The 24,291-nt window shown below is 32.5% G+C and overlaps 1 protein-coding gene across 1 annotated transcript; it reads left to right on the top strand.

The window, feature by feature from the left end:
* Positions 1-122: 122 nt before the first annotated feature.
* LOC128187266 (protein FAN-like) lies at positions 123-19,358 on the top strand. Its single transcript, XM_052857579.1, has 32 exons — positions 123-270; positions 400-498; positions 2,475-2,553; positions 2,897-2,952; positions 3,070-3,160; positions 3,834-3,947; positions 4,475-4,527; positions 6,031-6,163; positions 6,537-6,608; positions 7,313-7,421; positions 7,711-7,804; positions 7,912-7,994; positions 8,364-8,443; positions 8,570-8,660; positions 8,803-8,866; positions 9,172-9,274; positions 9,690-9,759; positions 10,222-10,353; positions 10,548-10,590; positions 10,841-11,004; positions 11,256-11,385; positions 11,762-11,820; positions 11,994-12,061; positions 13,586-13,653; positions 13,937-13,998; positions 14,556-14,617; positions 14,742-14,798; positions 15,600-15,735; positions 16,003-16,041; positions 16,499-16,601; positions 18,126-18,241; positions 18,585-19,358. Exons 1-32 carry the CDS (start codon positions 233-235, stop codon positions 18,680-18,682), a joined length of 2,766 nt encoding a protein of 921 aa, XP_052713539.1. The 5' UTR covers positions 123-232; the 3' UTR covers positions 18,683-19,358.
* Positions 19,359-24,291: the final 4,933 nt, after the last annotated feature.

Consider the following 24,291-nt stretch of genomic DNA (forward strand, 5'->3'; position numbering starts at 1 on the left):
ACCACGTAGATAATTTCTTGATTCAATCCATATTTATTTTTTTAAAAATTTAGAATGATTTTAAAATAATTCATATTTGTATTGATTCTAGACACTAATAAAGGAGTTTGTGTACCTAACTACTGCTCCCCAACCTTTACACCGGAAGTAGGATTCTGTACTTTCATTTTTCTAACGATCACCAGTGATAAAGTAATGACTTAATTGATACCATACTTCATCTATATGAGAAATGTCATTCATTGAACATGATATCGCTGACCAGGAAAGGTTTGTTTAACTATACATAATTCATCAAAAGAAATATCTTGACCAGAAAATACGATTTGTAATCAAGTATGTCATGTGACTATCATTTTCATGTGTGATTTGAAGTGTACCTGTTTTAATTTTTGCCAGGTTTAACCTTCTGCTTCTAGAACCTGGAGAAATATACTTTGAAGATTATAGTGTTACATATTTTCCTAAAGGCACAGTGAAAGCTGACAAAGAAAAGAGGTATATGTAAAAGATATATGATTCTGGGGAAGCAGGGGCGGATCCAGGATCTCTAATACACCACCTCTAACACTACTTAAATCCTTCACTTTTGGGGAAAATTTTTGCCTTTGTGTGAATTAATGCAAATTTGACATAATAAAGTAATTGCGTACTTACAATCTATGCAATTAATTTTTGAAACTCCATCCAGAAGTTAAATGTTTTAGTCTACAAAATCCCGTGATAGAAATATAACAAGACTTGTAACAGTTGTCTATACTGGTATACGACCAACTCTCACCAAATAAATGTTCGTCAAGAAAACAGTGTTAACTTCACCTGAATGCCCAGTATGATACTAGGTTAAATTATAGATGAATAATGTTGACTTCCATTATGGGTAGCCACAGGAAAAAAACCCAGTCATGTACTTGCTAACAATACTGGTTTGTATAAGGACATGCTCCAGTGAAATGGGAAAAATTGTTTTAACTGCAAACAGAGAAAATTTCATTGCTTAAAACTTGGTCTCAATTGATGTGTAATCTAATTATTAATAAACACATGCGAAAGATAGTTTGGTCAAGTTTTTAATTTTTTAATTAAAAAAATATTTTTGAAAATTAAAATAGTTATTCTAATTTGAATGTGTTAAATGAAAGTCAATAGCTAAGTGTGTTTTCATTCTACGCAAACTGTGAATTATGTAATTCAAAACCTGCAGTTTAATTGTAATTAACAGTTTTATTCCTGTGAAAAGCTACGAGAGGTGTAAAATAATCTGACCTTTATGAAACACCAGTATTAAATATATTGCACCCACCTGACTGTACACTCATTTTTACAGTTTGTGCTGTAACCTTAATTCCCAGAAAGGAAATTTAAATCTAGCTGTTCTGCATGTACTTATGATATATTTTCAAAATCATGACTGATTCATTAAGATATAAAAAATTGTTGACAGATATATAGCAAAAAAAATTCAAGTAGTTATGATGCATTTGCATGCAAACAGTTTAAAAAAAGATTCATCTACTCAGTACTGGTATACTGTTATATATAGATAATACATGGCATTTTTTATATCGCATTTTATCTTAGCCCAAGGTCGTTGTATACCAGCCTGAGAGCTGTCAGGGCTAATATTGGATGCGATATAAAAATGTTACGTCATGATTTTTATACTATGTACTTATAGAAAATATCATAGGAATGATAAAAAACATCTTGTGATAAATGATTATTGTCAACAAATCACTCTATGTTGCTATATTTCATCTCTTATAAACTTCCCTGAAAATTTTGCACCAGCTGTTTGCATACAAAGTTGAAGTCGACGTAATTATTTGATATGTCATACTCAGATATCGGAGTTGAATGACACATTCCGACCTCTGTGTCAGAATATTGACATTCTACTGTACGTGTTTTTCCATTAAATTCTGTGAGCTTTAAATGCCTCTAAATGCAACAACCTAGTCACTGCATATGAAATTACATGTATTTTACATAAGTAGTTCCCAAACATTAATATCTATGTTATTTGTTTAAAATCATATTTCACACATGTTGTCAAAACACCATGATTAAAAATTATTCATCAATAAAGTTGATTTTAAAATTAAAAGCAAAATTTCAAAAGTTATTTTTCATGGATTATATTTTCATGCTCAACTCAACAGTCTATGCGATGAACAGTTTAAACTGGTTTTATAAAACAGCTGTTACTAATTTACTCCCTCCGTGATGTGCAATTTGTATTGATTTATTTAATAATTGATTTCATCAGTAAAGGAATGTAAATATAAGCCTAAAATGATTTATTTTTGACGTAGTCTTGTCAATAACTGTCGTCAGTTTAGCAGACAAATTACCACACGTACCCTAAGGTTTATTACATACATGTACTAGGCATAGTATTTAGGTATCACATCCTATGGACCAATCAATAGTACAGTCCCTCTTTGAAAAACTGTCCTTTATTTCCTTTGCAGATCTCAAAAAGGACATCTGAAGATTTGTTCAAAGTCAGTTGTATTTGTTCCTAAAGTTCTACAGTTTCCAATATTAAAGGTGAGTTTGTGGCCGTGACTTTTAAGGTACAGAAAAGCAACATGTGCCAAATAGAATGTTGCACTCAGGTGACCATGAAGGCCTTATGGGCCTTTTGTTTATTTTTTTAAAAAGTTTTAAAATTTGTCATTCCTTCAGAGAAACATGGATGCCTGTTACTGCCTGAATAGTTTTGTAATAGATACTGATATCTAGTATGTGGGGTTTTTCTAAGAAAGGATATTAAACTACATTGTAGAGATCAGAGTACATCTATCTTCTAAACCCTTTGCAATCCAATGTTTTCATATTTTCATGTGCTGATTTTTTTATTGCAATTAGGTATAAACTTTTCTCTTTATAGCTGCCATTGAAAAGTGTTACTTCAGTAGAAGAATGGTCAGGGGGCTTATTTAGCAGGTAAAATGAAACTTCTATTTCTTAAAATAATTTCATTTAAATCACATATACTGGGCCAGTACAATTATGTTATGTTCACAACCCCAATACAATTCATTTCTATTCTATTCAACACAGACTTGACAAGGATAAAGTTATGAGGATTACTTCCAATGTAGCTGTGAAGATGAAAGAAAACAACATTATTGGTCCATACTCATTTTTCAAGGTACTGCATGAATGCATAGTAACTTAAAGGTTTTGAATATGCATTTACACAGTACATAGGTTTTTGATGGTCTTTTCTTCACTCTATCCATTTTTAATCAATCAGAAATTAGGTAAAGTTTTATTTACAATGAAAAATTGATATATGCCAAGAAATATTTGTATAAAACAGATTTTTTTTAATTATTTTCTGCAATATATAAACCCCCTAGATATACAGTGCATGATTTTGAATAAAAATCTTGGATTTTTACTTGAAGAACTGTATGAGAATGTTAAAGATATACAGTAAAACACGGTTTATAGCGAACAGGCTTACAATAAATTGACGCTTTAAGTGAATTGACTTTCATTTCCCATGACTTTATTTCGTGTTGTAAACTTAATGGATATAACGAATTACGCTTATAACAAAGCAAAATCGCCTGTCCCTGGCACTTCGCTATAAGTGTGTTTTACTGTATTTATAATAACTGTATACCACTGTCAGTTTGGTTTGAGCATACAATATAATAGTAAGTGTTAAATGACAAAAGTTCCAGAAACTTTTAAATGACTTGATTAAACTCTCGAAAAAGCAAAATTTCATTATATATCTATTGATCTTACAAAGACGATGAATGATTTTGTCAACAGCTAGATCACTTTTAATCAAAGCTTTGTTTGTGTTGAAGGAGGCCTCAGACTACACATTCCAGTTGGACTATGTCTCAGTGGATGACTGTCTCCCACAAATCTGCCAGCTCCACAGAGCTTCCACCCTACCCCCCGGGGAACAAACTGCCATGGTATGAATTGTTGGCAACAAATATCCCAAAGCTTATCTGAGTCAATCGTCACCAATTTTCAACAGCAACTGAAATAGTGCAGAATTTTAGGTCAAAACTTAGAATTGAGGCTGTGTATTGATATAAAGAAGGTTGCATGGGGACTTTGGGGCCAGATCACTTATTATAAGATTATTATCTGTATAGATTTATTTACCTATCTTAATTATCATTAAAATTTAGACATTTTATGCAGCCAGATAAAAAAGAAAGAAATTGAGTAACACCAATATTTATCTTTTCATTAGTATCAATTTTTGGAGTACTGGTATCCTATGTACCAGTATTTTAATTTCTCTGCCTCATTTTTGACTGATGGCAAAGCAACTCTTAGATTTTTTCCAAGGTACACTAGGGCAAATCTATTTCACTGTTGTATTTCCTCAGTTTTCAATTTACCCATTGAGAGTGTTGGTAGATCAGTTAAAATTACTAAAGCAGGTGTAAAATAACCATGTATAAACAGTATAAATTTCATTATTCTGTAGATTAATGCCATTGTCTTGTCAAGGCAATCAAGATGCAAGTTTAACACCAGCTGGTAAGTGTCAATCTGGTTAAAATACATATCTCAAATTTTAATACAGTGGCCCAGAGTTCAGAGAGATAATTAACTGACATTGACTAACTGAAGATAATGTTCCATGATGTCTGGATGAACTTAATAACTATTAAAATTTGCATGATTAACTACTATTTGTCAACCAGTGATTTGAATAATTGGTGTGAAGTCAGTGGCATCTTTATTTTTGAAAAGTACTGCTTCACATATGGTATAACAGGAAATTGTAACTTGCCATGTGTCTGGTTTTTCATTCCATAGACTGTAGAAAATGTACTGACCCACAATGAGTCACTGTCAGATCTCTCTGCACTTTGTGCTATTGAAGAGATCCTTACCGCTATTCTGTTTTTAACTGGGTTTTCCAAAGGAAAAATCCAGTTATTGAAATGGTGAAAATGGCGGGCGGCCTCTGCCAAAAGGGTACCCTAATTGTATAGTCGGATAACTCCTTCTTATCTACAGTTTCCAAGATAGGAAGATGTTGTTTAAAATTTAATAACAGATCAATTGTACACATATCAGAGGTGTTCATATAACTTGGATTCTGAGTTTTGTTCATTCATGAAAAAAATACCAGCTGTCAAACTTAGTTATTTTCTTACAGAATATTGCATATAGGGTATTTTACTTTACTGATACTAGAAAAACACACACAAACGTCCCTCACTTAGAATTCAGATGTGACAGGAGTAATTCGTCATATACTCTTGAATTTAAAGTAAAAGAAAACACATGTACTTTGAAATTCATGTTAAACAGTTAATTAAATGATGTTCATGTACCGCTAAGTACATGTGATGTGATTTTAAGAAATTAAATTTTTTTGAAAGAATTTGAAATGAAACGTTTGGGCTTTATTATCTGTTAGGTTGGTTAATTGGAAATGCATGATTGTGTTTGCTTTCCCAGTTGTTCTTTAAAAATGATTCATGCCTATGATATTGTCAATTAATGGGTTGATGATTGTAAAAGCAGTAATTGTGTGATAAAAGTCGTCTGATACCTTTTGGAATTAATAATTTAGGTAGTTGTAATTACAATGCAAGACTAGTATATGAAGTCTGTAGCAGTATTACTTTGCAAGGATGCACGTATTAGTGATTTACTGACGTATGCTAGGATCCCACTGTCGTGAGACTTTTGTTACAAACAAATTGATTGATGACTTTTAACATTTCGCCTGTTTAGATACAGTATACACTGGCTGATAGAATTCCATTCAGAATCAATGTAGTGTCTTACCTTATAAGTACATGATCACAAATTGGAGCTGAGTGATTAAAACATTTCAACTCCAATCCATATTATAGACTTGTGTATTTGACTTAGAAGTTCAATAGTTTTTAGATGTATTTAACATTGTTTACTTAAATAAGTTGATAATACCATGAACACCATTGAAATATTTTTGCTTATATATTAAAGCTTTTTAATTTTGAAGCATATCATTTTGACAAGTCCTTTGAACTTAATTTGAAGGCTAGAAGATCTGTATGAAAAAATTCAGTTTGAGACGCAAGGAGATAGAATCCTGCCATTGGTCAATAATCCGGGCAGGATCATGCTCACCTGTAAAAGACTGTATTTCCAGCCATTTAACAACATCGAAAAGGTAATCCAAAACCTTTAATGATCTGAATTAAAGCAAAAAGATTAACGAGACATAAAACACAATAACTAAGAATTTACACTACCAGTAAAATTGGATTTATATGTACTACACATTTTAAAATTAGATGAAAATTTTATGAGATACAATAATTTAGAGTTACCTTTATACAGATGCATGTACTATTTACGAATACTATACATCAAAAATAGCTTGTCTCTGATGCTGCATTATAATATACATGTAACTGTGTTTGATTGTATATCATAGTCTGGTCACTTCCCAATAAATATTCAATATGAGCTGATATCTTAATAAACTTTTAGTAATATGTATTTTACTAAATTAAATATGATTTTTGTTTTGAATTATATAGGTTCCTGTGATAAAAATAAGATTAAAAGACATATCTCGAGTCATAAAGAGGCGATTCCTTTTACGACAAATTGTAAGTATAAAGATAAAATGTTCGGTTTTATTATAAACTTAAGTAATTATATAATTTACAGATAAAATTTTTGGGTTTAATGCAAATAATTCTATGTAGTAAGGCTTGTATCCCCAACTATGAAACGGTCACATATTAATAGAATTCAAAATTAATATTTGACAAGTTTGAAAATTCAATAATAATTAATACTCATTCTTACCAATATGTGGTCTGCACCTTGTTTAGCTCTCTAAAGATGTTCAAATAGATTTTTTAAAAGATCAACCCTGAACATGGTGGGTAACATTCACAGATCTATCGTCACATTCTTATTGTGTGTGTACATTTACATGTTCCTTTATTCAAGTTATATACTGTGGAATCATTTCTATTCATGGGTGTCAATGTTCGTTGGTAGGAAAAAATGTTCCTGGTTTGTGGGGAGGTAATTTCATTGCTAGCAAGTTTGGGATATTAAGTTTTAATAAATATTAAACAAATGCTTGTATATACTTTCTTTGGGATGTAAATTTGTGGGCAAGGGTTACCCACGAAGGCCACAAACATTGGTCCACCACGAAGAATGATGATTCTACAGTAAACTGTATTCTGTGATTAAGTCACATAGAATCTATGTCTATCAAAGAGTAGAATAAAATTGCTAATATTCATTTCGCTAACAATCTACATGACTATTGTAACATCGTTTTTATTCACTTCAGGGAATAGAAATCTTTTGTAAAGAAGGAGCACCATGCTCTCATATTTATCTCAGCCTGCCAACATCTGATGAAAGAGATAACTTGTATGGAACAATTCTTGATCAGAAAGGTATATATTATCCTAATTCATGGATTCTCTTGATTATTATAATAGTGTTAATGACAATACAATCTGGCTGTACATGTATTTTTGCAAATGTTTGCAGAAAGTAAACATTGAATTAGAAAGTTAATACAAGTCTTGCAAAACATGTATTCTGAAGAGCTAGGTTTCAAAAGTGTGAGATTTTAAAAGAATTATCTTTTTTATGGATGAACACATGTATTATACAGTATAGGTTTCATACATCTACATGGCTGTGTTTTAAGTACAATTTCATATGCTCAAAATTTTTCAGAACTAATGCTTGAACAATCCTCACAAGACGACATGATGATTAAATGGCAAAGTAAATATTTGTCCAACTTTGACTACCTGATGTACCTGAACAGGTAAATACACACCTATAACTTACAGTCTTGTTAAATACACTGCATTTCTCTTGTATAAATACAGTAGTTATGGATGGCTGAACTTTCAATTTGATTTTGTTTTTAAGTCAAGCGGATAGAAGCTTCTGTGATCTTACCCAGTATCCTGTCATGCCATGGATTGTTACTGATTTTACTTCTTCTACTCTGGGTATGTTTGATTTTCATGTGTGTTTTAGAGAGAGAGAGAGAGAGAAAAGAGAGAGAGAGAGAGAGAGAGAGAGAGAGAGAGAGAGAGAGATCGTTTTCGTTTATTAAACATACCAGTATTGTAAAAAGGAAAAAAATACTAGTATTTGAAAATTGAATATAAAATGCCCTTTTTACTCCAGTTTGATATGAAATAAGGTAATATCACTTTGATTTTCAAGAATTGGTAATGCCCCCCCCCCCCCCCCCCAAAAAAAAAAAAATAAATAAATAAAGGTTTGAGAATGAAGCAATAGTTGTGAAATTAAACATCAGGTTGTTTTGTTAGAGAAAAGAAGATAAATTTTTTCATGCATATATACTTATGTAGATCTGGCAAATGAAAAAATCTACAGAGACCTCAGCAAGCCTATAGGAGCACTTAATGAGGAAAGAATCCAAAAAATGAGGGTATGTATATAGGTCTGACATAAAAAAAATTGTATGCCCATCTGTAAGGAAGTTTCAAATTAGTTTAATTATTACTGGAAATACCAGTTCATATAAACTATGCCTAGATCTTTCTTGTTGTTTTAGGAGAGATATCAAGAGATGCCAGATCCCAAATTCCTGTATGGATCTCATTACTCCACTCCAGGATATGTGTTGTTTTACTTAGCAAGGATAGGTACACGGAATAAATGACTTATTATGGAGAAGTCTTATGAACTTTTGCAGCGATATATGTTTTACCCATTAATTTGTAAACTTGATAAAAACTCAGACTGCATTATATTTTCCAACAAATTCATTTATTTTTTATTTTTAAGCTCCTGAGTATGTACTTTGCTTACAAAATGGAAAATTTGACAAGCCTGACAGAATGTTTAACAGGTAATATGATAATTGTGATAAGTACAATTGTGGTAGAGTCAGGTATATAGCATTCCTACTAGCTCTGGCTAGCGGGTTAACCCTTTAGCTTGATCGGTAGAGTGCTGGACTGACGTGCCAGAGGACCTGGGTTCAAACCCCAGCAGAGGCAAAAAGTGTCTCTGTTACACAATCATAAAAACCTAATTATCAAGATATGTGATAATGAATTATTAATTATATATTGCCAACTCATTTTGATACCATTCACACCAAGCCTAACACATTGTTAATTAGCTGATAGACTCATATTTACAATTTTCAAGTCTTGATGATACGTGGGCTAATTGTCTGGAAGGAGCAGCCGACTTTAAAGAACTCATTCCCGAATTTTTCGAAGGAAAGGGAGAATTTCTTCTGAATAAAGGGGTGAGACTTTTTTCAAGATGAATTAGCAGAATTAGCAAATGATCAAATATTAATTTTTCATTCTCAAATCAAGTCGAAGTTCAAAAAAATTATGTATTCTGCACAAAGTAGGGTTTACTGTGCGACATTTTTCAGCTATAGTACATGCATTCTATTGACAGTCTGATTATTTATGTTTGGGGACAGATATAATGATACACCCAGTACAATAATGATAATGGGATGGTTGAAAGGGGGGGGGGGTTATATTGTTTGTAAACATAGACTATAAGTACATGAGTATTTATTTCAAAATCAGTTTTAGAAATCTGCTGTTTGTTTTTTTTTATTGGATCTGAATTTGTTGATGGCATTTCTGTTTCTTATTTTTTTTTTTTTTTTTTGATATAAATTATTTTGAATGCTCTTTTTTTAGGTCAGTAACTTTGGTATTAGACAAGATGGCCAACCCATAGGTGACGTGAAACTTCCACCCTGGGCAAAAGGTATAATTTATACATTATCAAACCATGAATTAATAAACTGAATTATTTTGAATTTATGCATACTCTATGAATTACATATAATTCACAATGTATCATGAAGAAATCAAATGAATGTACACATAAACCATGTGGATTTAGTGGAAACTCTTGCATGAACAATAAATTTTAAAACTCACTGATGTTGTCACTTTGTACTAATCTTAAAGGATGATTGATTAAAAAAAATATATTTCATTTATATAAGTACATACCCGATAAACCTTGGAATGTTGTTAATGTCACTCGACCAATTAATTATGTACTATGTAAATTATTGCACTATGAATCAAACTAGTGGGAATCTGTGATCTTGCACCAAAAGAAAAAGTAGATTTTGTCATTAAATATTTGAGCAGGAATTTGATTTGGTTACAAAAGATTTGAATTATAATATTATTATGTCTACTGGCTATTTATTTCAAGATCACCATGATTTCATTGACAAAATGAGGGCAGCTTTGGAAAGTGACTTTGCCTCAGAGAATATCCATCACTGGATCGATCTTATATTTGGATACAAACAGTTAGGGGAGGAGGCAGAAAAGGCCGACAATGGTAAGATGTCTTACACCAGGCACTGAAAAATGTTAGAATTATTAGCTACAGTGAAAACAGATCTCAAAGATTACTTATCAGGCAGGTTTCACTGTATGTTCACTGAGATGATGTGTGTGTCTTTCATAAACATTGAAGTACAGTCCATTTATATGGTGTATGAAATGTTGATCAGGTGTGTCCATTTGTTTCAGTTTTCTACTACATGACATATGAAGGAGCCGTGGACTTGGACAAGTAGGTTACCATGGTTACCAAACAATTGTTCCGACAGTAGTTTTACAACTCTGTTATAAAAAATAATTACTGATTTAATGATTCAGAAGTATGCAGAACTAGATATTCATGATTACATTGTATTTCATAACAATAATAAGTTTCACACATTTTTTTAAAGAAATTTTATTTTAATTATTATAATAAGTAAATATTCATGTATATGCACAACTCAAATGTGATTATTTTTTCAACAACTGCTGACTGATAGAATTCAGGACCCAAATGAGAGAGCTAGGATCGAGATTCAGATCATGGAATTTGGCCAAACGCCTAAACGGCTTTTCAAGAAGCCTCACCCCCCAAGGTTCACCAAAGATGGCCCGAGACACTATAGCTTTACCACAGTGTCGTCAAGTTCACAAGAGAATGAAGGTAAGTAATAAGATCACTCTATAAGGACTGAAAAAAACCCAACCCATTTTCTTGGCCATAAAACATAAAACCTGATCTTGAGCAATTTCAATATTATATTGAATTAATTTTTAAAAAGAGAAAGAACACCATTTATTTCCGTTTTAAAGAACATACAGGAGGGGTGTTCTATGTCCCGTTAGAGGAAATCTTGTTACAATTTATTTTGAAAAATTATCATCATCACAAAATATGGCTTATTTATTTTTCAGAAATAGAAGTAAAGGCGGAGCAATCAGTTCAATCAGCAGAGTCCAGTGTTGCCAGTTCTGTCCAGAGTTGTCTTTCCCTGGAAGACATATCAGCTCTCTATGTGACGCATCAGTACACATTACATAAAAGGTTACTAGTTTTAAATAGTACTGGAAATTACTGTAAACATTATAAACAAGAATTAGTGTATTCCTGAATATGCCCATTCTAATACATATAAATAGTACATAGTGATTAAGTGGAAGCGGCTTTCTGCCAGAAATGCTAAAAAGAATACACAGCCAAATGTAACACATGTACAGTATGTAAAAATGTATATAACTATCCACATGTTTATTTTTCACTTTTTTTCTTGAATCAAAATTTACTCTAGATGAAAGGGTGTGTAGTTTAATTTAACATTTACATGTACACAATCTAAGTACTTTAAATATTAAAAAACTTACAAGTACATGTACTAGCTAGTACAAGTTATTGAGTTATTGACTACAATTTTTGTATCAAGTGGAGTCACAGGATTGCAACTTACAGAAGATGGATGCAGCATATTTTCTGTTTCACAAGGTACCTGCTTTCTTTATATGCATGGGCACATAAAGATACCATATGTTCATCTTAATCTGCACAAGGCAATAGAATATATATTGACACATGTAGTATTTGAATTGTGACATTTTAGAATTTAGAGATAACATACTGTGTTTTTATAATTACATGAATAAAATTGTTTGTTATAGATACAATGCTAAAAATGTATTCATTAGAAGATCAGCGACAATTAAGAAGTTTCAATGTGTCAAACATGGTATGTAACTAAAGGAATCAGTTCTGTTGGTATATATATGTAAACAAGAGATCTCTAAAGATAAATTGCCATAAGATTGTGGAGTTTTATGTAATGTGGGGTATGTTGCTGCATAGTGTACTACATGTACTACTGTATTTCTGAAAATTCACTTCGCTCATAGATTGCTTATGACCTAAGGGATTGTCATGATTTTGACCCAAGGTCATTTGGGCAAGTTCAAGGTCACTGGAAAGAAAAGTGCATAATTTGTGTCTGGTCTATAACTTTCTCATGGAGAAATATTTAAAGTTTTACATTGCACAAAGATTGCTTATGACATTAGGGTGTGTCATGATTTTGACCCAAGGCCATTTGGGCAAGTGCAAGGTCACTGGAAGGAAAAGTGCATAATTTATGTCTGGTCCCCTTTTTTTGAGAAACATTTAAAGTTATTACTTCACATAAAGATTGCTTATGACTTGAGGATGTGACATGAGTACAATTCAAGATCATACAATACAATACAAGTTCAAGGTCACCGAAAGAAAATGTATTTTTTATATCTGCTCTATACCTTTTCTTGGAGAACAATATAAGTTCCTACTACACATAAAGATTGCTTTATTATGACCTGAGGTTGTGTCATGATTTTGACCCAAGGTCATTTGGACAAGTTCAAGGTCACTGTCAATAAAAATGCATAATTACTGTATAGGCCATATCTTATAATTGAAAATGATTAGATTTCCTACTTCACATTAAGATTGCTTAAGAGCTGAAAATATATTCTGACCTTAAGCTTTGGTAATTTTTGGAAGTTCAAGGTCATTTTAAGAAACTTTGTGTATCCATTTCCTTACCTTAAAGAAACACTTTAGTTATTATATTTTTTAGCGGGAGTATCATTTTTAAGCTAGCTCACAGTACTTCTAGAAATTTTGTCAGTTTTGAAAATAGAAATTTGGCCATATATCGAATATAGTAATGAACAGTTTGGTATCTCCTCTTTAGCAGCTGCAAATAATTTGTTGAAATTTAATAGGTATTTAAGACACAAAATGTAGATGTGCATATTACCAGAAAATTCTGTTTCCCTTATTTTTCTGGAAATTTTGGTCCTTTTTAGCGAAGACTTCTGGTCCTGTATTGAATGTAGTAATGAACAGTTAGTAAGCACAACTCATCTTTAACTGCTGGAATTTGTTAAGACTTTTAGGTATTTAGGACATAATGTGTAGATATGCATATTACTAGAAATTCCAATTCCTTTATTTTTGGGGGAATTTTGGTCCTTTGGAATTTAGAATTTTGTGGTTGACAAAGGAATAGATTTGAATATTTGCTGGAAGATTTTTTCTGGTGATTTATGTTATGCTCTTTATCAAACTATTTTATGTATTTAATGCATACCTTGCCATTCATTATGTACATCATTGTCAAGTAATAGGGGACCATGGTGTATATGAGCTTGCTCACTTTTTTCTTTCATGTTAAATATATTATATTTCAAAAATCTGATTTTTGATCTTGTTGATATTGCAGGCCTTGTCGTCCTGCCTTGTGATGCCAGATAACAAAACTATCGTTGTTGGATCCTGGGATAACTTTGTGTAAGATATTGCAGTGAAACATTTTTTAAAATGAACGTGCCAGTGACAACATTTGTGATTCATTGGATTTATTATATAATCCATTAAAATAGAGATTGATAGCTTAATTAAAAATCATGTTAGCATAACTACCATATTTTACAGATCCTTTCGCTGATAACGTAATTGAACACTGTAGAGTGTAATTTCACTCAGCTTAATCATAATTATGTTTGCATGCTTTAAAACTGCTCAATTTTTTAATATCACATATTTCTAACTGAATTTTTTCTTGTTGATTTAGGTACTTTTATAGCATAGAGTTTGGACGCATATTGGATGCATTGAAAGCTCATGATGACGCAGGTGAATTAGTTTATGATTAGTCATAAAATTATTTGTTGTATATTTAGATAGTGTGTCTTCTAAAAGAATAATTTATAAACATTATATTTTGTTCAGATATATATTTATTCTTATGTTAAGTACTGTACAATATAGTTTAATGAGATTCAGTATGTACAAAATATATATAATGTCTGTTGTATTTCAAAATGCATGCCATATAATGCATATTGTTGGATACCTTGCCTTTAATTATTCCACCTGAGGTTGGCTTTGACAGTAATTAATGCATACTGTGGAATCATTAAATTTCGTTGGGGCCAATTTTCGTGGATGGCTTAAATTTTACAGGTGTTCGTGTGGACGTAATTTCGTGTATTCTTATATATCTACAAAAGGAAATATAACTTTATTACCTAATTTATGAATTCGTGGAGGATGTTATTTCGTGGATGCGAGGTACCCACTAATTCCACGAAAATTGAGCCACCACGAAATCTAATGATTCCACAGTATATTATTATTGAATATTACATGTATATGATTCAAGATACACATACTATCATGTGACTTTGCAGTCTCGTCAGTTATTTGGAAAAACAACATCCTTATCACAGCATCCTGGGATTCAACTTCAAAGGTGTGAAGCTTGTACCAAATAAACTGTTATATTATTAGAAATAATTTTCTGGAGATATAAACATGTTATTTGTTTAGGAATGAATCATTGGGAGTGTCATATAGGTTTCTGTTTCTGCTTGTAGATATGGCAGTTCACCCCCTCAAGTGAACTACATAGGTTCGACTCAGCTGTGTTTGTTGTAAGTAGAATAAATGCAAATTCATTTTGTTTGTTTTGTTTTTTCATTGAATGAGTATGTTCTTAGTTGGCATGAAAATATTTTTTTCCAGGAAGGCTATTTGTTTATAATTAAGAGATGTGTTTTGTAAGCTAGGTTATTGAAGTTCATAGTAAATAATAAATCAACTCATTTATCCCTCATTTTTGGAATTTTTTTATCCAGTTTTTAGTTCCATAATTGCATGCAAATAAATAAAACATAGATATAGGCTTTAAAGAACATGAAATATGTAAAGCTATCATATATATTTAGGCCTTATAAAATTAACAATTAGATTATCATCCTAATTTGCAAAAAATTTGGAATCATTATTTCGTGGTGGCTGAATTGTGGAATTTGTGGGTACATCTCATCCACGAATTAACATCCTCCATGAATTAATAAATTAGGCTGTTAAAGTCATATTTCTTTTGTAGGTTTAAGAGAATACACGAAATTACGTCCCCACGTACCTGTAAAATTTAAGCAATCCACGAAAATTGGCCCCCACGAAATTTAATGATTCCACAGTATTACCATTTATTTCTTATTTGAATTGTCAATAAATTTAACATATAAATTTACATGTATATTGGCAATCTGCGAGACACTATTTTATTGGTTCCTGATCATTTTCAAATTGATCAAGATTATTTATACATTTAGTTCATTTACTAGATGAGTTGCAAGTAAACTACACATTTACAAATAAGAAATTAGGTTATTGAACAATTTTTATCCAAAAAATGGAATTACTTTTTGCGCTCCATTGTCAATCAGGGACAACTGGATCATGAGTGGGGTGTCTACTGTCAGGACGTTGACGAAACTGGTTCTCTCCTTGTAACGGGGACTGAAGAGGGACAAGTTGTCATCTGGAATGTTGGTTCTCTCTATCCTATAGCAGAAATGAGGGGTAAAAACTCAGTTTACTTTGTCTCATAACAATTTAAACAGAATGCTTATTGTTTTCTAAGTTTCATATGATCATGCGAAACTAATGTGTTCATGCAAAATCAAAACTATGGGTATATTATATTGATTATCACTAAACAGATTAAGATCCAATAATTTCATTTACTCATTTTATCTAATTAAGTAGATTCATAGACTTGATTTATACAGACAGAATATTTTTTGTATATGTTAAACACATGCAAAACTTAAAAATTTTTTTTTACAGCACATGAGGGCTCAGTCAATGCAGTTGGAATAAGTTCTGGTAAGATTTTCTTTACTGTATGCAAAGTTTTACATGTTTTAGTTAAATGGGGTTTTTGGCCAATTTATTACCGGTACTCTAAAACATTGTATCTAGTTATGAACTTGCACTTACTCAGGTGCAGTTTTCAATTTTTTTTTAAAGTTATCCAATTCAAATGAGGGTAAAAATTAGGAAGAAAAGAAAAGGGGCAAATCTTTTCCTGTACATACATCTAATACCTAGTATGGTGTGATCATTCAACTTTTTTTTAATTTTATACTGAATGTAGAATATGAGATTTATTAATAAAGAGATAACACAACATTCATATCATATGTGAATGGATTTTTTTTTTAACTTCATCAAATGTATATTGATAGTCTAATCACTTAACAAAGATGATATGATTATAGTTAACAACGGATCCTTCTTATTGTTAATTGATCTTGATAGTTTTATATGTGTTTGCTTTTAGATTGCAGAAAGTTCATTTCATGCGGGTCAGATTGTTTATTAAAGATCTTTGATCTGGAGACACAAACGGAGATGGTTGTCAAGAATTTAGGATACCAGATTCAGTATGTGATCTATAGTAAACTTTTGCATTTTGGTAACACAATTTTGATAGAAGTCAATGGTATCGGATAAACAATCGGACATAGTCCAATGATCTGTCAGGATACCTTTAGCAATTAGTTCAATTGAGTTGAAAGCTCAAGTCAGCTACTCTGATCACTATTTGTCCAGCGTCCATCTGTCTGTCAGTGTCTGTTCATCTGTCTGCGGGCCCTTCTGTCTGTCTGTAAACTTTTTTAACTTCTCCATAACCACTGGGTTGATTTCAATCAAATTTGGCCCAAAGCATCCCTAGGTAAATGGTATTCAAGTTAGCTAAAGTTATGGGCCCCATCTTCTTTTAAGGTCAAGATCTAGTAAATGAAAGGCGCCTACAGGTTTATGAATTCAAGATATAAATTCTTTAAGATGCTTCGTAACAATATTTTTGTTTTATAGAATGTACTGGGGCTTAAAGTTTTGGTAAAAACAACGAAAAATCATGTTTTAAACAACCATTTTCAATAAAATATGAAGGATAAAAGTAACAAATCTCGTGAGTTTTGTCCATTTTTGACTAATGAAATATATCTAGATTAGTCTCTCAAAATCAGCATTAAACAAGCTCTTGACCTCCTCTTTAAAATGATGTCAAATTGAATATACCGGTATTGGTACTGGGATTACTTTTTCCGTGATTAAATATAGAATGTCAAAATATTGTTTTATTTTCTACATAATTTCCTTTAAAGCCGTAAAATACAGAAAAGATTAATCAAATCAATTATGACGTCTTAATGGTTCTAGCACCAAAAAGACACTCTGGAATCATTCACTAGATCTTGACCTTAAGGGGATATCGTAAAGAATTGTTGTAAATTTGCTCGAAATTATTAAAAATCTCCTTTTCAAACCAATTTGCCAGGAAGCTGTAACTTTTGTGGAAGCATCCTCAGGTAGTGTTGATTCAAATTTGTTCAAATTATAATCCACAGGAGTATGTGATGGTAGGTTGTTTTTTTTTTTTTACATATGAATTAATAAAGAAATCTTTCAAAATCTTCTCATAAACCATTTGTCTAGAAAAGCTGTAATGTTAGTGAGAGTGAAAGCAGAATGAATGTTTCACCTAAAATTTTAATTAAAGGCTAGTAAGCTTAATTTTGAGCAGCATCCTAAAAAAATGATAGAAACAATACATTAACTGTTTTTTTTTTTATTTTCTCACAAGTTTTTTTCATTGATAAAGACTAAAATAAACTTCTACTAACTATACACGTAGGTTGTCTCCTTCTATGGTAGAAATGTAAACCCCTTTTAATACCGTTTAAAATAATTTTGAGTCTCAGTTAAAAATAACAACAACAAAAAGAGGGAGTGGTACTTGGACTGCCATTCAGTTTTTTTGTCATCATTTTTATTGATAACTTAACATCAATCAATCAATCGATCATTTCTTCACAATCTGTTTTATTCATTGATTTAAAATAAGCATTCAATCGGATAATTAAAGCCTTTACTGCACTGTTTTGTTGTTGTTTTTCTAGTTGTGTGGTGTGGTGTAACAATTTGAGTTTGATACTCTGTGGAACAGACTTGGGGCAACTAGAAGTATGGGACGGCGACAAAGCCACTTTAGTATCAGCTATGAAGGGTCATTCTGGTACAACTTTTATTGCTTTTTAACTAACAGAAGCTTGTTGCTGAGACAATGATTATTTTTCCTGTATTATTATTGATATTTAGTTATGATGTAAAAAAAAAATAATGTAACTTGCATTAACAATGAATTCACAACTGTTTTATAATACTGTAATTCAAAGTTGCATGTACTTTTTTGTAAATGAATACTTTCATTTCTATTTTTCTTTTTTGGAACAAGCATTGTGTGTGTGCTCATGACAACATATCTCTGGTCGCTTCTTTTTTAAAAATTATGTTTTTGTCCCAAGATCGCTGCATATTCATCGTTCAATATTTGTTGTAACTTGGCGCCTTTTTTGCAGCACCAGTGACCAGTTTAGAGGTCAGAACGAGGTGTGTATTGACAGGAGACAAGGAAGGCAAAATCTGTGTGTGGAAACCAATGTGGCAGGACTCCTGATGATTGCCATGATGAAAAAGTCATTTCAAACGCAATCAAAACTGTAAAATAAAAAGATGTTCCATTTTTAAAGATTGTTCCATTGTTATTTTGTTAAAAATAATATGGACTTCAATTGCTTTTAATCTAATAAAAGATTGTTCCATTGTTAATTTGTTATAAATAACATCGACCTTAATTTCATTTGTCTGATAAAAAGACTTACTAACTTAATGAATGGTATTCATGTACATGTATGTATATAGGCCAAAAACATTGTTTCAACAGAACTGTGTTTGAGTTGTTTGTGAACAGTTCAATTTATAAGTAATTTATGACTGTTATACTGGTATTACTGGTGTAAGAACTTTGTTCATGTATTGGCACCGCACCAAAAGTATCATTTATTTAGAGCATAGCAATAGATGGATGATGATATTTTTGTTGGGAAAATAATGTATTAGCTGTTACAGATATTGATATAAGTCACACATTAGTAGGTCTTTAATGTTATTGTTATTTACTGACTTGTTAATCCAATCTGTTGCTTGATGACTTTGTGTTGTTATAGAACTTTTGTAAGATTCTACATCTATGTTATTGCTATAGTATGTTTACATGTATATTGTTATACAGTGTACTATTTGTTGCAAGGCGTTTGAATAAATATGAAATTTACATTTTGTTATGAAAAGAATATTTTTCTCTGTTTTTTTTTTATCCTTTGAAAAACCATGCACAGGACTAAAAGATGTAGACGTTCTAGTACACTAAATGTTATCAATCTAAAAATTTATTCAGTGTACTTGAGCCCTACATACCATTAAACTGAGATCAGGCCCCTGGATCATGAAGCAATCTAGGACGTAAGTCAAAAAATTGTACACGTCTTTAGTTATTGATTCTTCATTGAAACCACTGTCAAAATTGACAGCTATTAATTAAAAGAGTCTTGATATAACATTATTGATTACAAATTTCAATGATAAAGAATCATTTTATGACTGACTGAAATTTTGACTTAAGTCTGAACTTGCTTCATGATCCCGAGACCAGAATGAATTTAATATAACGTTAAGCGATGAGTACTTTTCAATTTTAAGATTTTTACTTTGTGTCTGCATTAAATTTTGAAACTTTTCATTTTTTGAAATTTTCTTTAAACTGAACGAAATCCCGATCTAACACATATGCATTGCCTTTGCCACTTTTCAAATACAATTGTGAGGAATAAATTTTACAATTTAACGTCTAGACTGTTCTCAGTTAAAGATTTTAAGGCACGGACACTAAGCCATGCGTGAGTTTGACGCTCCAATATACTTTGTCACAAAAAGGTATAGCGTCCTCTCCTATTTTGTTGCCTAGATGTGCATTTGAACGGAAAGTATATTTTTCTAAAACTGAATAATTATACATGTACCTGCCGGAATTAAATTTCCGAAACCCAGGTAATATTTTATACTTGTGTCTGTAACTACTAATTTCTCAATAATTTGGTTCATCTGCATAGAACAACATGTAACTCGAGTGGTCACATCAGAGTTCGATGGTCTGCTCGAAAACCCGATGGTGTGAGACAACAAAACCCGATGTTGTGACATGCCAAAGTCTGATGGTGTGACTCGCCAATGGTCGAAAAGCCCAATGATTCTCACTTCGTATAAAATATCGAAAACTGTTTATTTACTTTTATACAACGATTTGACCAAATTACCTTAAATACAATAATTATTGTATTAGGCAGTACAAAAAACAAGCATAAATGAATCGGGGAAAGCCTATAATGCTAAGATTTGATCATTCATGAAAATGGCAATCATGCATTTTTAAACGTAATAGATATTTTTACACAGAGTGCTTTTTTGGAAATTGTTTAGTAAGTTTGAACTTTTCATTGAATTTAACAATGATATATCAAAACGCGTGATGACATTTACTCATACGTCGTGCTAAGGTTCGACGACATGTGTAATTGAACTTTACAGATTTTCAATGCAAACATTAACGAAAATATCTGCTAAATATATAACATCATCTATTATAGAGAGAAATATAAAAGGGTTGAATATTTAAAATAATCAATTCAGAACAAATCTACGATATAACTTATTTGAATGGATGATAACACTTCCTAATTAGATGATATCCATTCAAATAAGTGATATCAATTGTTCGATAAGAAAATATAACCTTCTATTTTTGAGAAAGTATACTATCACCTATCATGTATTCAAATAAGTGATATCATCTCTCTGAATAGGTGATATCACCAAAAAAAACCTGAATAGGTGATATTACATTTTCATATAACACTTAATGACAATAAATTCTAAATGAGCACCCCATATATTTTGCTTTTAATCTCGCATGAATTTATAAGAATGGATAATTTCCTGTTTATTACCAACTACCGCCATTGTAGAACGTATTACTGTCTTTCTGTAATATCGCTATCATAAACTTAGTAGACCATGCTGGCAGCATAGACTTTCCTGAATTTACTATATTTATCATATACTTTTGTTGCGTTTTTGTTTTTATAGTTTCCTGTTTTATCAATAACTAGTTTTAGGAAATTTTTTCATATTTGAGCCCTAGCAATAGGAGCCCTAATATTGGTACCCTAATTATAGTGCCCTGATACCGGTAGTTTAGCAGGCCCTGATACTGGAACCTGCTGTCCTGACAGGTGCCCTAATGGTGTAGCAGGCCCTAATACTGAAGCGGTGTAGCAGGCCTTGGTACTGGAGCCTGCTGCACTTATGCCCTAACATCGTTAGGTCTCTGGGCAAAGTATATCAGGGAAGAGATAGAATGTTAAAATAGAGCAGAGAGAGAGAGAGAGAGAGAGAGAGAGAGAGAGCAGAACAGATTGCCATTTAATGACATTTACAACTTGTTGTTTTAATACACTCGATTCAAAAGAAACTTGTGTTCGTCTTCAACAGATTTATTAAGATATACTGGTTCTCAAAATACAACACAGAACCAACAAAAGTTTTTGATGCTGGAGCAAGGAGATCCCTTAGCATTGACTCCTTGGAGCCTTAAAAGAAAAACGTCGCAGTTGGTGGCAGCGGTGGGATTCCAAGAAATTATTCTTCGTGTTATAGAGAACAAGACGACAGAGTTTGAAACAGAATAGAGACACCCGTCATGAAGAGAATAACACCTGAGAAGGTAGGACAGTATTTTGACAGTCCATATTCTTTAAATGACTCTGGGATAGAGCTCAATACCGAGACTGGACGTAGAACATGTCAAGTAACGCCAGAAAGTCTTAATTTTCAGGAGCTCGGGCAAAACTTACAGGGCCTTTCTGTTAAACCCGTGTACATTTCAAAGCCAAGTCTAAAGAAAACCCTACTTATTGGGGTATTCTTTGCCTTGATAGGATGCTCTCTAATAATCAAGACCTGGATCTACTTCCAAGTGAATAAGATTGTGCAGAAATCCCAAGAAAATGCACTAACTTTTCTGGTATCTATAGCAAGTGCAATGTTACTTGTTATCATACTCCGAGTTGTCTGGAATATGGAAGACCAAGTCTGCTAAATACAAACAACAAAGGGGAAACATTCATTTATTACTACTGATACACTCTTGAATGGTGGAAGTGCATCTAATGCCCCAACAGATACCCAAACTCTCTGGGCAATCTAGAAGCATATGAGAACTTGACTTGGGAAATCAGAGAGAGCCCCCAGAGTGTTGCTCAGTACTTTTTAAGGGCAAGCGGAGAGTTACGCATACAGAATGTCGATTGATGTACAGAAAGATCATGAGAAAATGAAGGTAAAACTAAATCAAAGGGTTGGACATTCTGCCATGAAAGAGAGATACCTTGCAGATGCCAAACTTTGGAGGAGACTGCCTGGTGAGTCCTTGCGAGATTTTGGACAGGCTATCGAAGATGTATACCGAAGGGCCTATCACGGACACCCAGATATAATAGAGGGAAATGCTATAAAGTCCTTCTTAGATAAATATGGACAATCTGAGGACTTCCGACTTGCAATAAAACGGATTAGAATCAAGACACTTCAATAAAACAAATCTTAACGCTATACAAGAAGAGTGTTTAAGGATATGAGAAAAGAAACTGTCTAAAGAGAAGAAACCAGGTTACAGACCTGTGTATGAGGCTGATGATGGGGAAAAAGAGAAGTAAAAGAGCATCTGCGGATAGTGCCAAACCTCCAAGCGCGGGTGACGGGTACACCAGTATCAATACAAACTGGAGAACCCCGAGTATCTTTCAAAACGCCGGACCAGGGAGAAGGGGACGCACTTACAGCCCAAAGTACCATAACTAAAGAGGAAAGTTTCAACCTAAGCCCAGTTCCCGAGACCAAATTAAGTGTGTTGAAAAGAGGACTGAAAAGAAAGATTTTAACTAGATATGACTGATGCCAAAGGTCAACAATCAGTCAACACGAGTTGGCCTAAAACAGTGAAAAGTATGGAAGACCATAACAGAAAGAGGAGACGGAAAAAGAGAAAACTTTAAAAGGGAGGTCGGTGTAAAAATGTTAAGCAATAAAGCTCACACTCATATTCAACAGAGTTTAGGACACAACATAATCAAAGTAGTGCATATTACGAAGGTATGAGGAATGCTTGAGGGGACACGTTTTGAATGGAAGATAGATAGTGACAGGAGCAAAGCGAACATTCGTATCTAGAGAAACCTACGAAAGTATCTTAGATAAACCCCAGCTAAAACCTGTTACCACGATGAATGTTGTCGCTGATGGAAGAAAAGTAGACTGTGAAGCTGTTATGGTGTTAACCTTTGGAGAAATAGTTTACGAGCATCCAGTCATAGTGGAAAAGTAGGCTGTGCTGGTGTTAACCTTTGTAGAAATACTAGTAGTTTACGAGAATCCAGTCATAGTGGGAGGTGTCAACAATACCCTCATAGAAGATTTTATCACAATATTCAGATAACGTTGGGATCACGATGAACCGAGCTTCCTTATCAAAGGAGATAGGATCCCACTGGTCGCAGGAGAAGGTGCAGGACCTGTACGTGTTGTTTCTTTAGAAACAACCTTTGTCACATCAGGTCGCGAAGTCCTAGTTCCTTCCAGACTCGTAGAACGAAACAAAAACCATCGAAATCTTCTAGGAGTTTTAAAGGGGCATGGTCACGATTTTGGTCAAATTCTATTTTTCTGTTTTTACTATTCATAATGCTTTAGGAGTGCATTTATAATGATCACATGAAAGAAGTATTAATAGCGCACTTAATAAACGATATGACCTCAAATATAATAGCCTTTTGCAAATAACAAACATTTTCAATAGTTTAAATATATTCAAAGAAACGCAAATAACACAATCACCATGCTCTAAGAGTCTTCATCTTGCACGACGTCATTAAAATAGTCAGGTTTTGTTAGGGATATATAGGAAAGTAGTTACTATACGATAAAAAATTGGATATTTGACTATTTGAACCACTCTAAATAAAGGCATCCGATTAAAATTATGATCTACAGGTATTGTAGTACACGTTTACACTGAATTAGTTTTGGTTTAACGTGGTCTTCGTACTGAAAATTAGACAAACATTTCAGAATGGGGTGTCCCGGAACGCGATTCGCCTAATTAACTTCATGGTG

The sequence above is a fragment of the Crassostrea angulata genome, chromosome 6, assembly GCF_025612915.1.
Source record: "Crassostrea angulata isolate pt1a10 chromosome 6, ASM2561291v2, whole genome shotgun sequence".
Lineage (NCBI taxonomy): Eukaryota > Metazoa > Mollusca > Bivalvia > Ostreida > Ostreidae > Magallana > Magallana angulata.

Bases quoted from the DNA above. Each gene is read 5' to 3' on its own strand.
- LOC128187266 (XM_052857579.1), top strand. From the start codon at position 233: ATGTCATTCATTGAACATGATATCGCTGACCAGGAAAG. The intron at 2,554-2,896 runs GTGAGTTTGTGG...TTCTCTTTATAG, and splicing joins TACAGTTTCCAATATTAAAG to CTGCCATTGAAAAGTGTTAC. The intron at 7,422-7,710 runs GTATATATTATC...AAAATTTTTCAG, and splicing joins AACAATTCTTGATCAGAAAG to AACTAATGCTTGAACAATCC.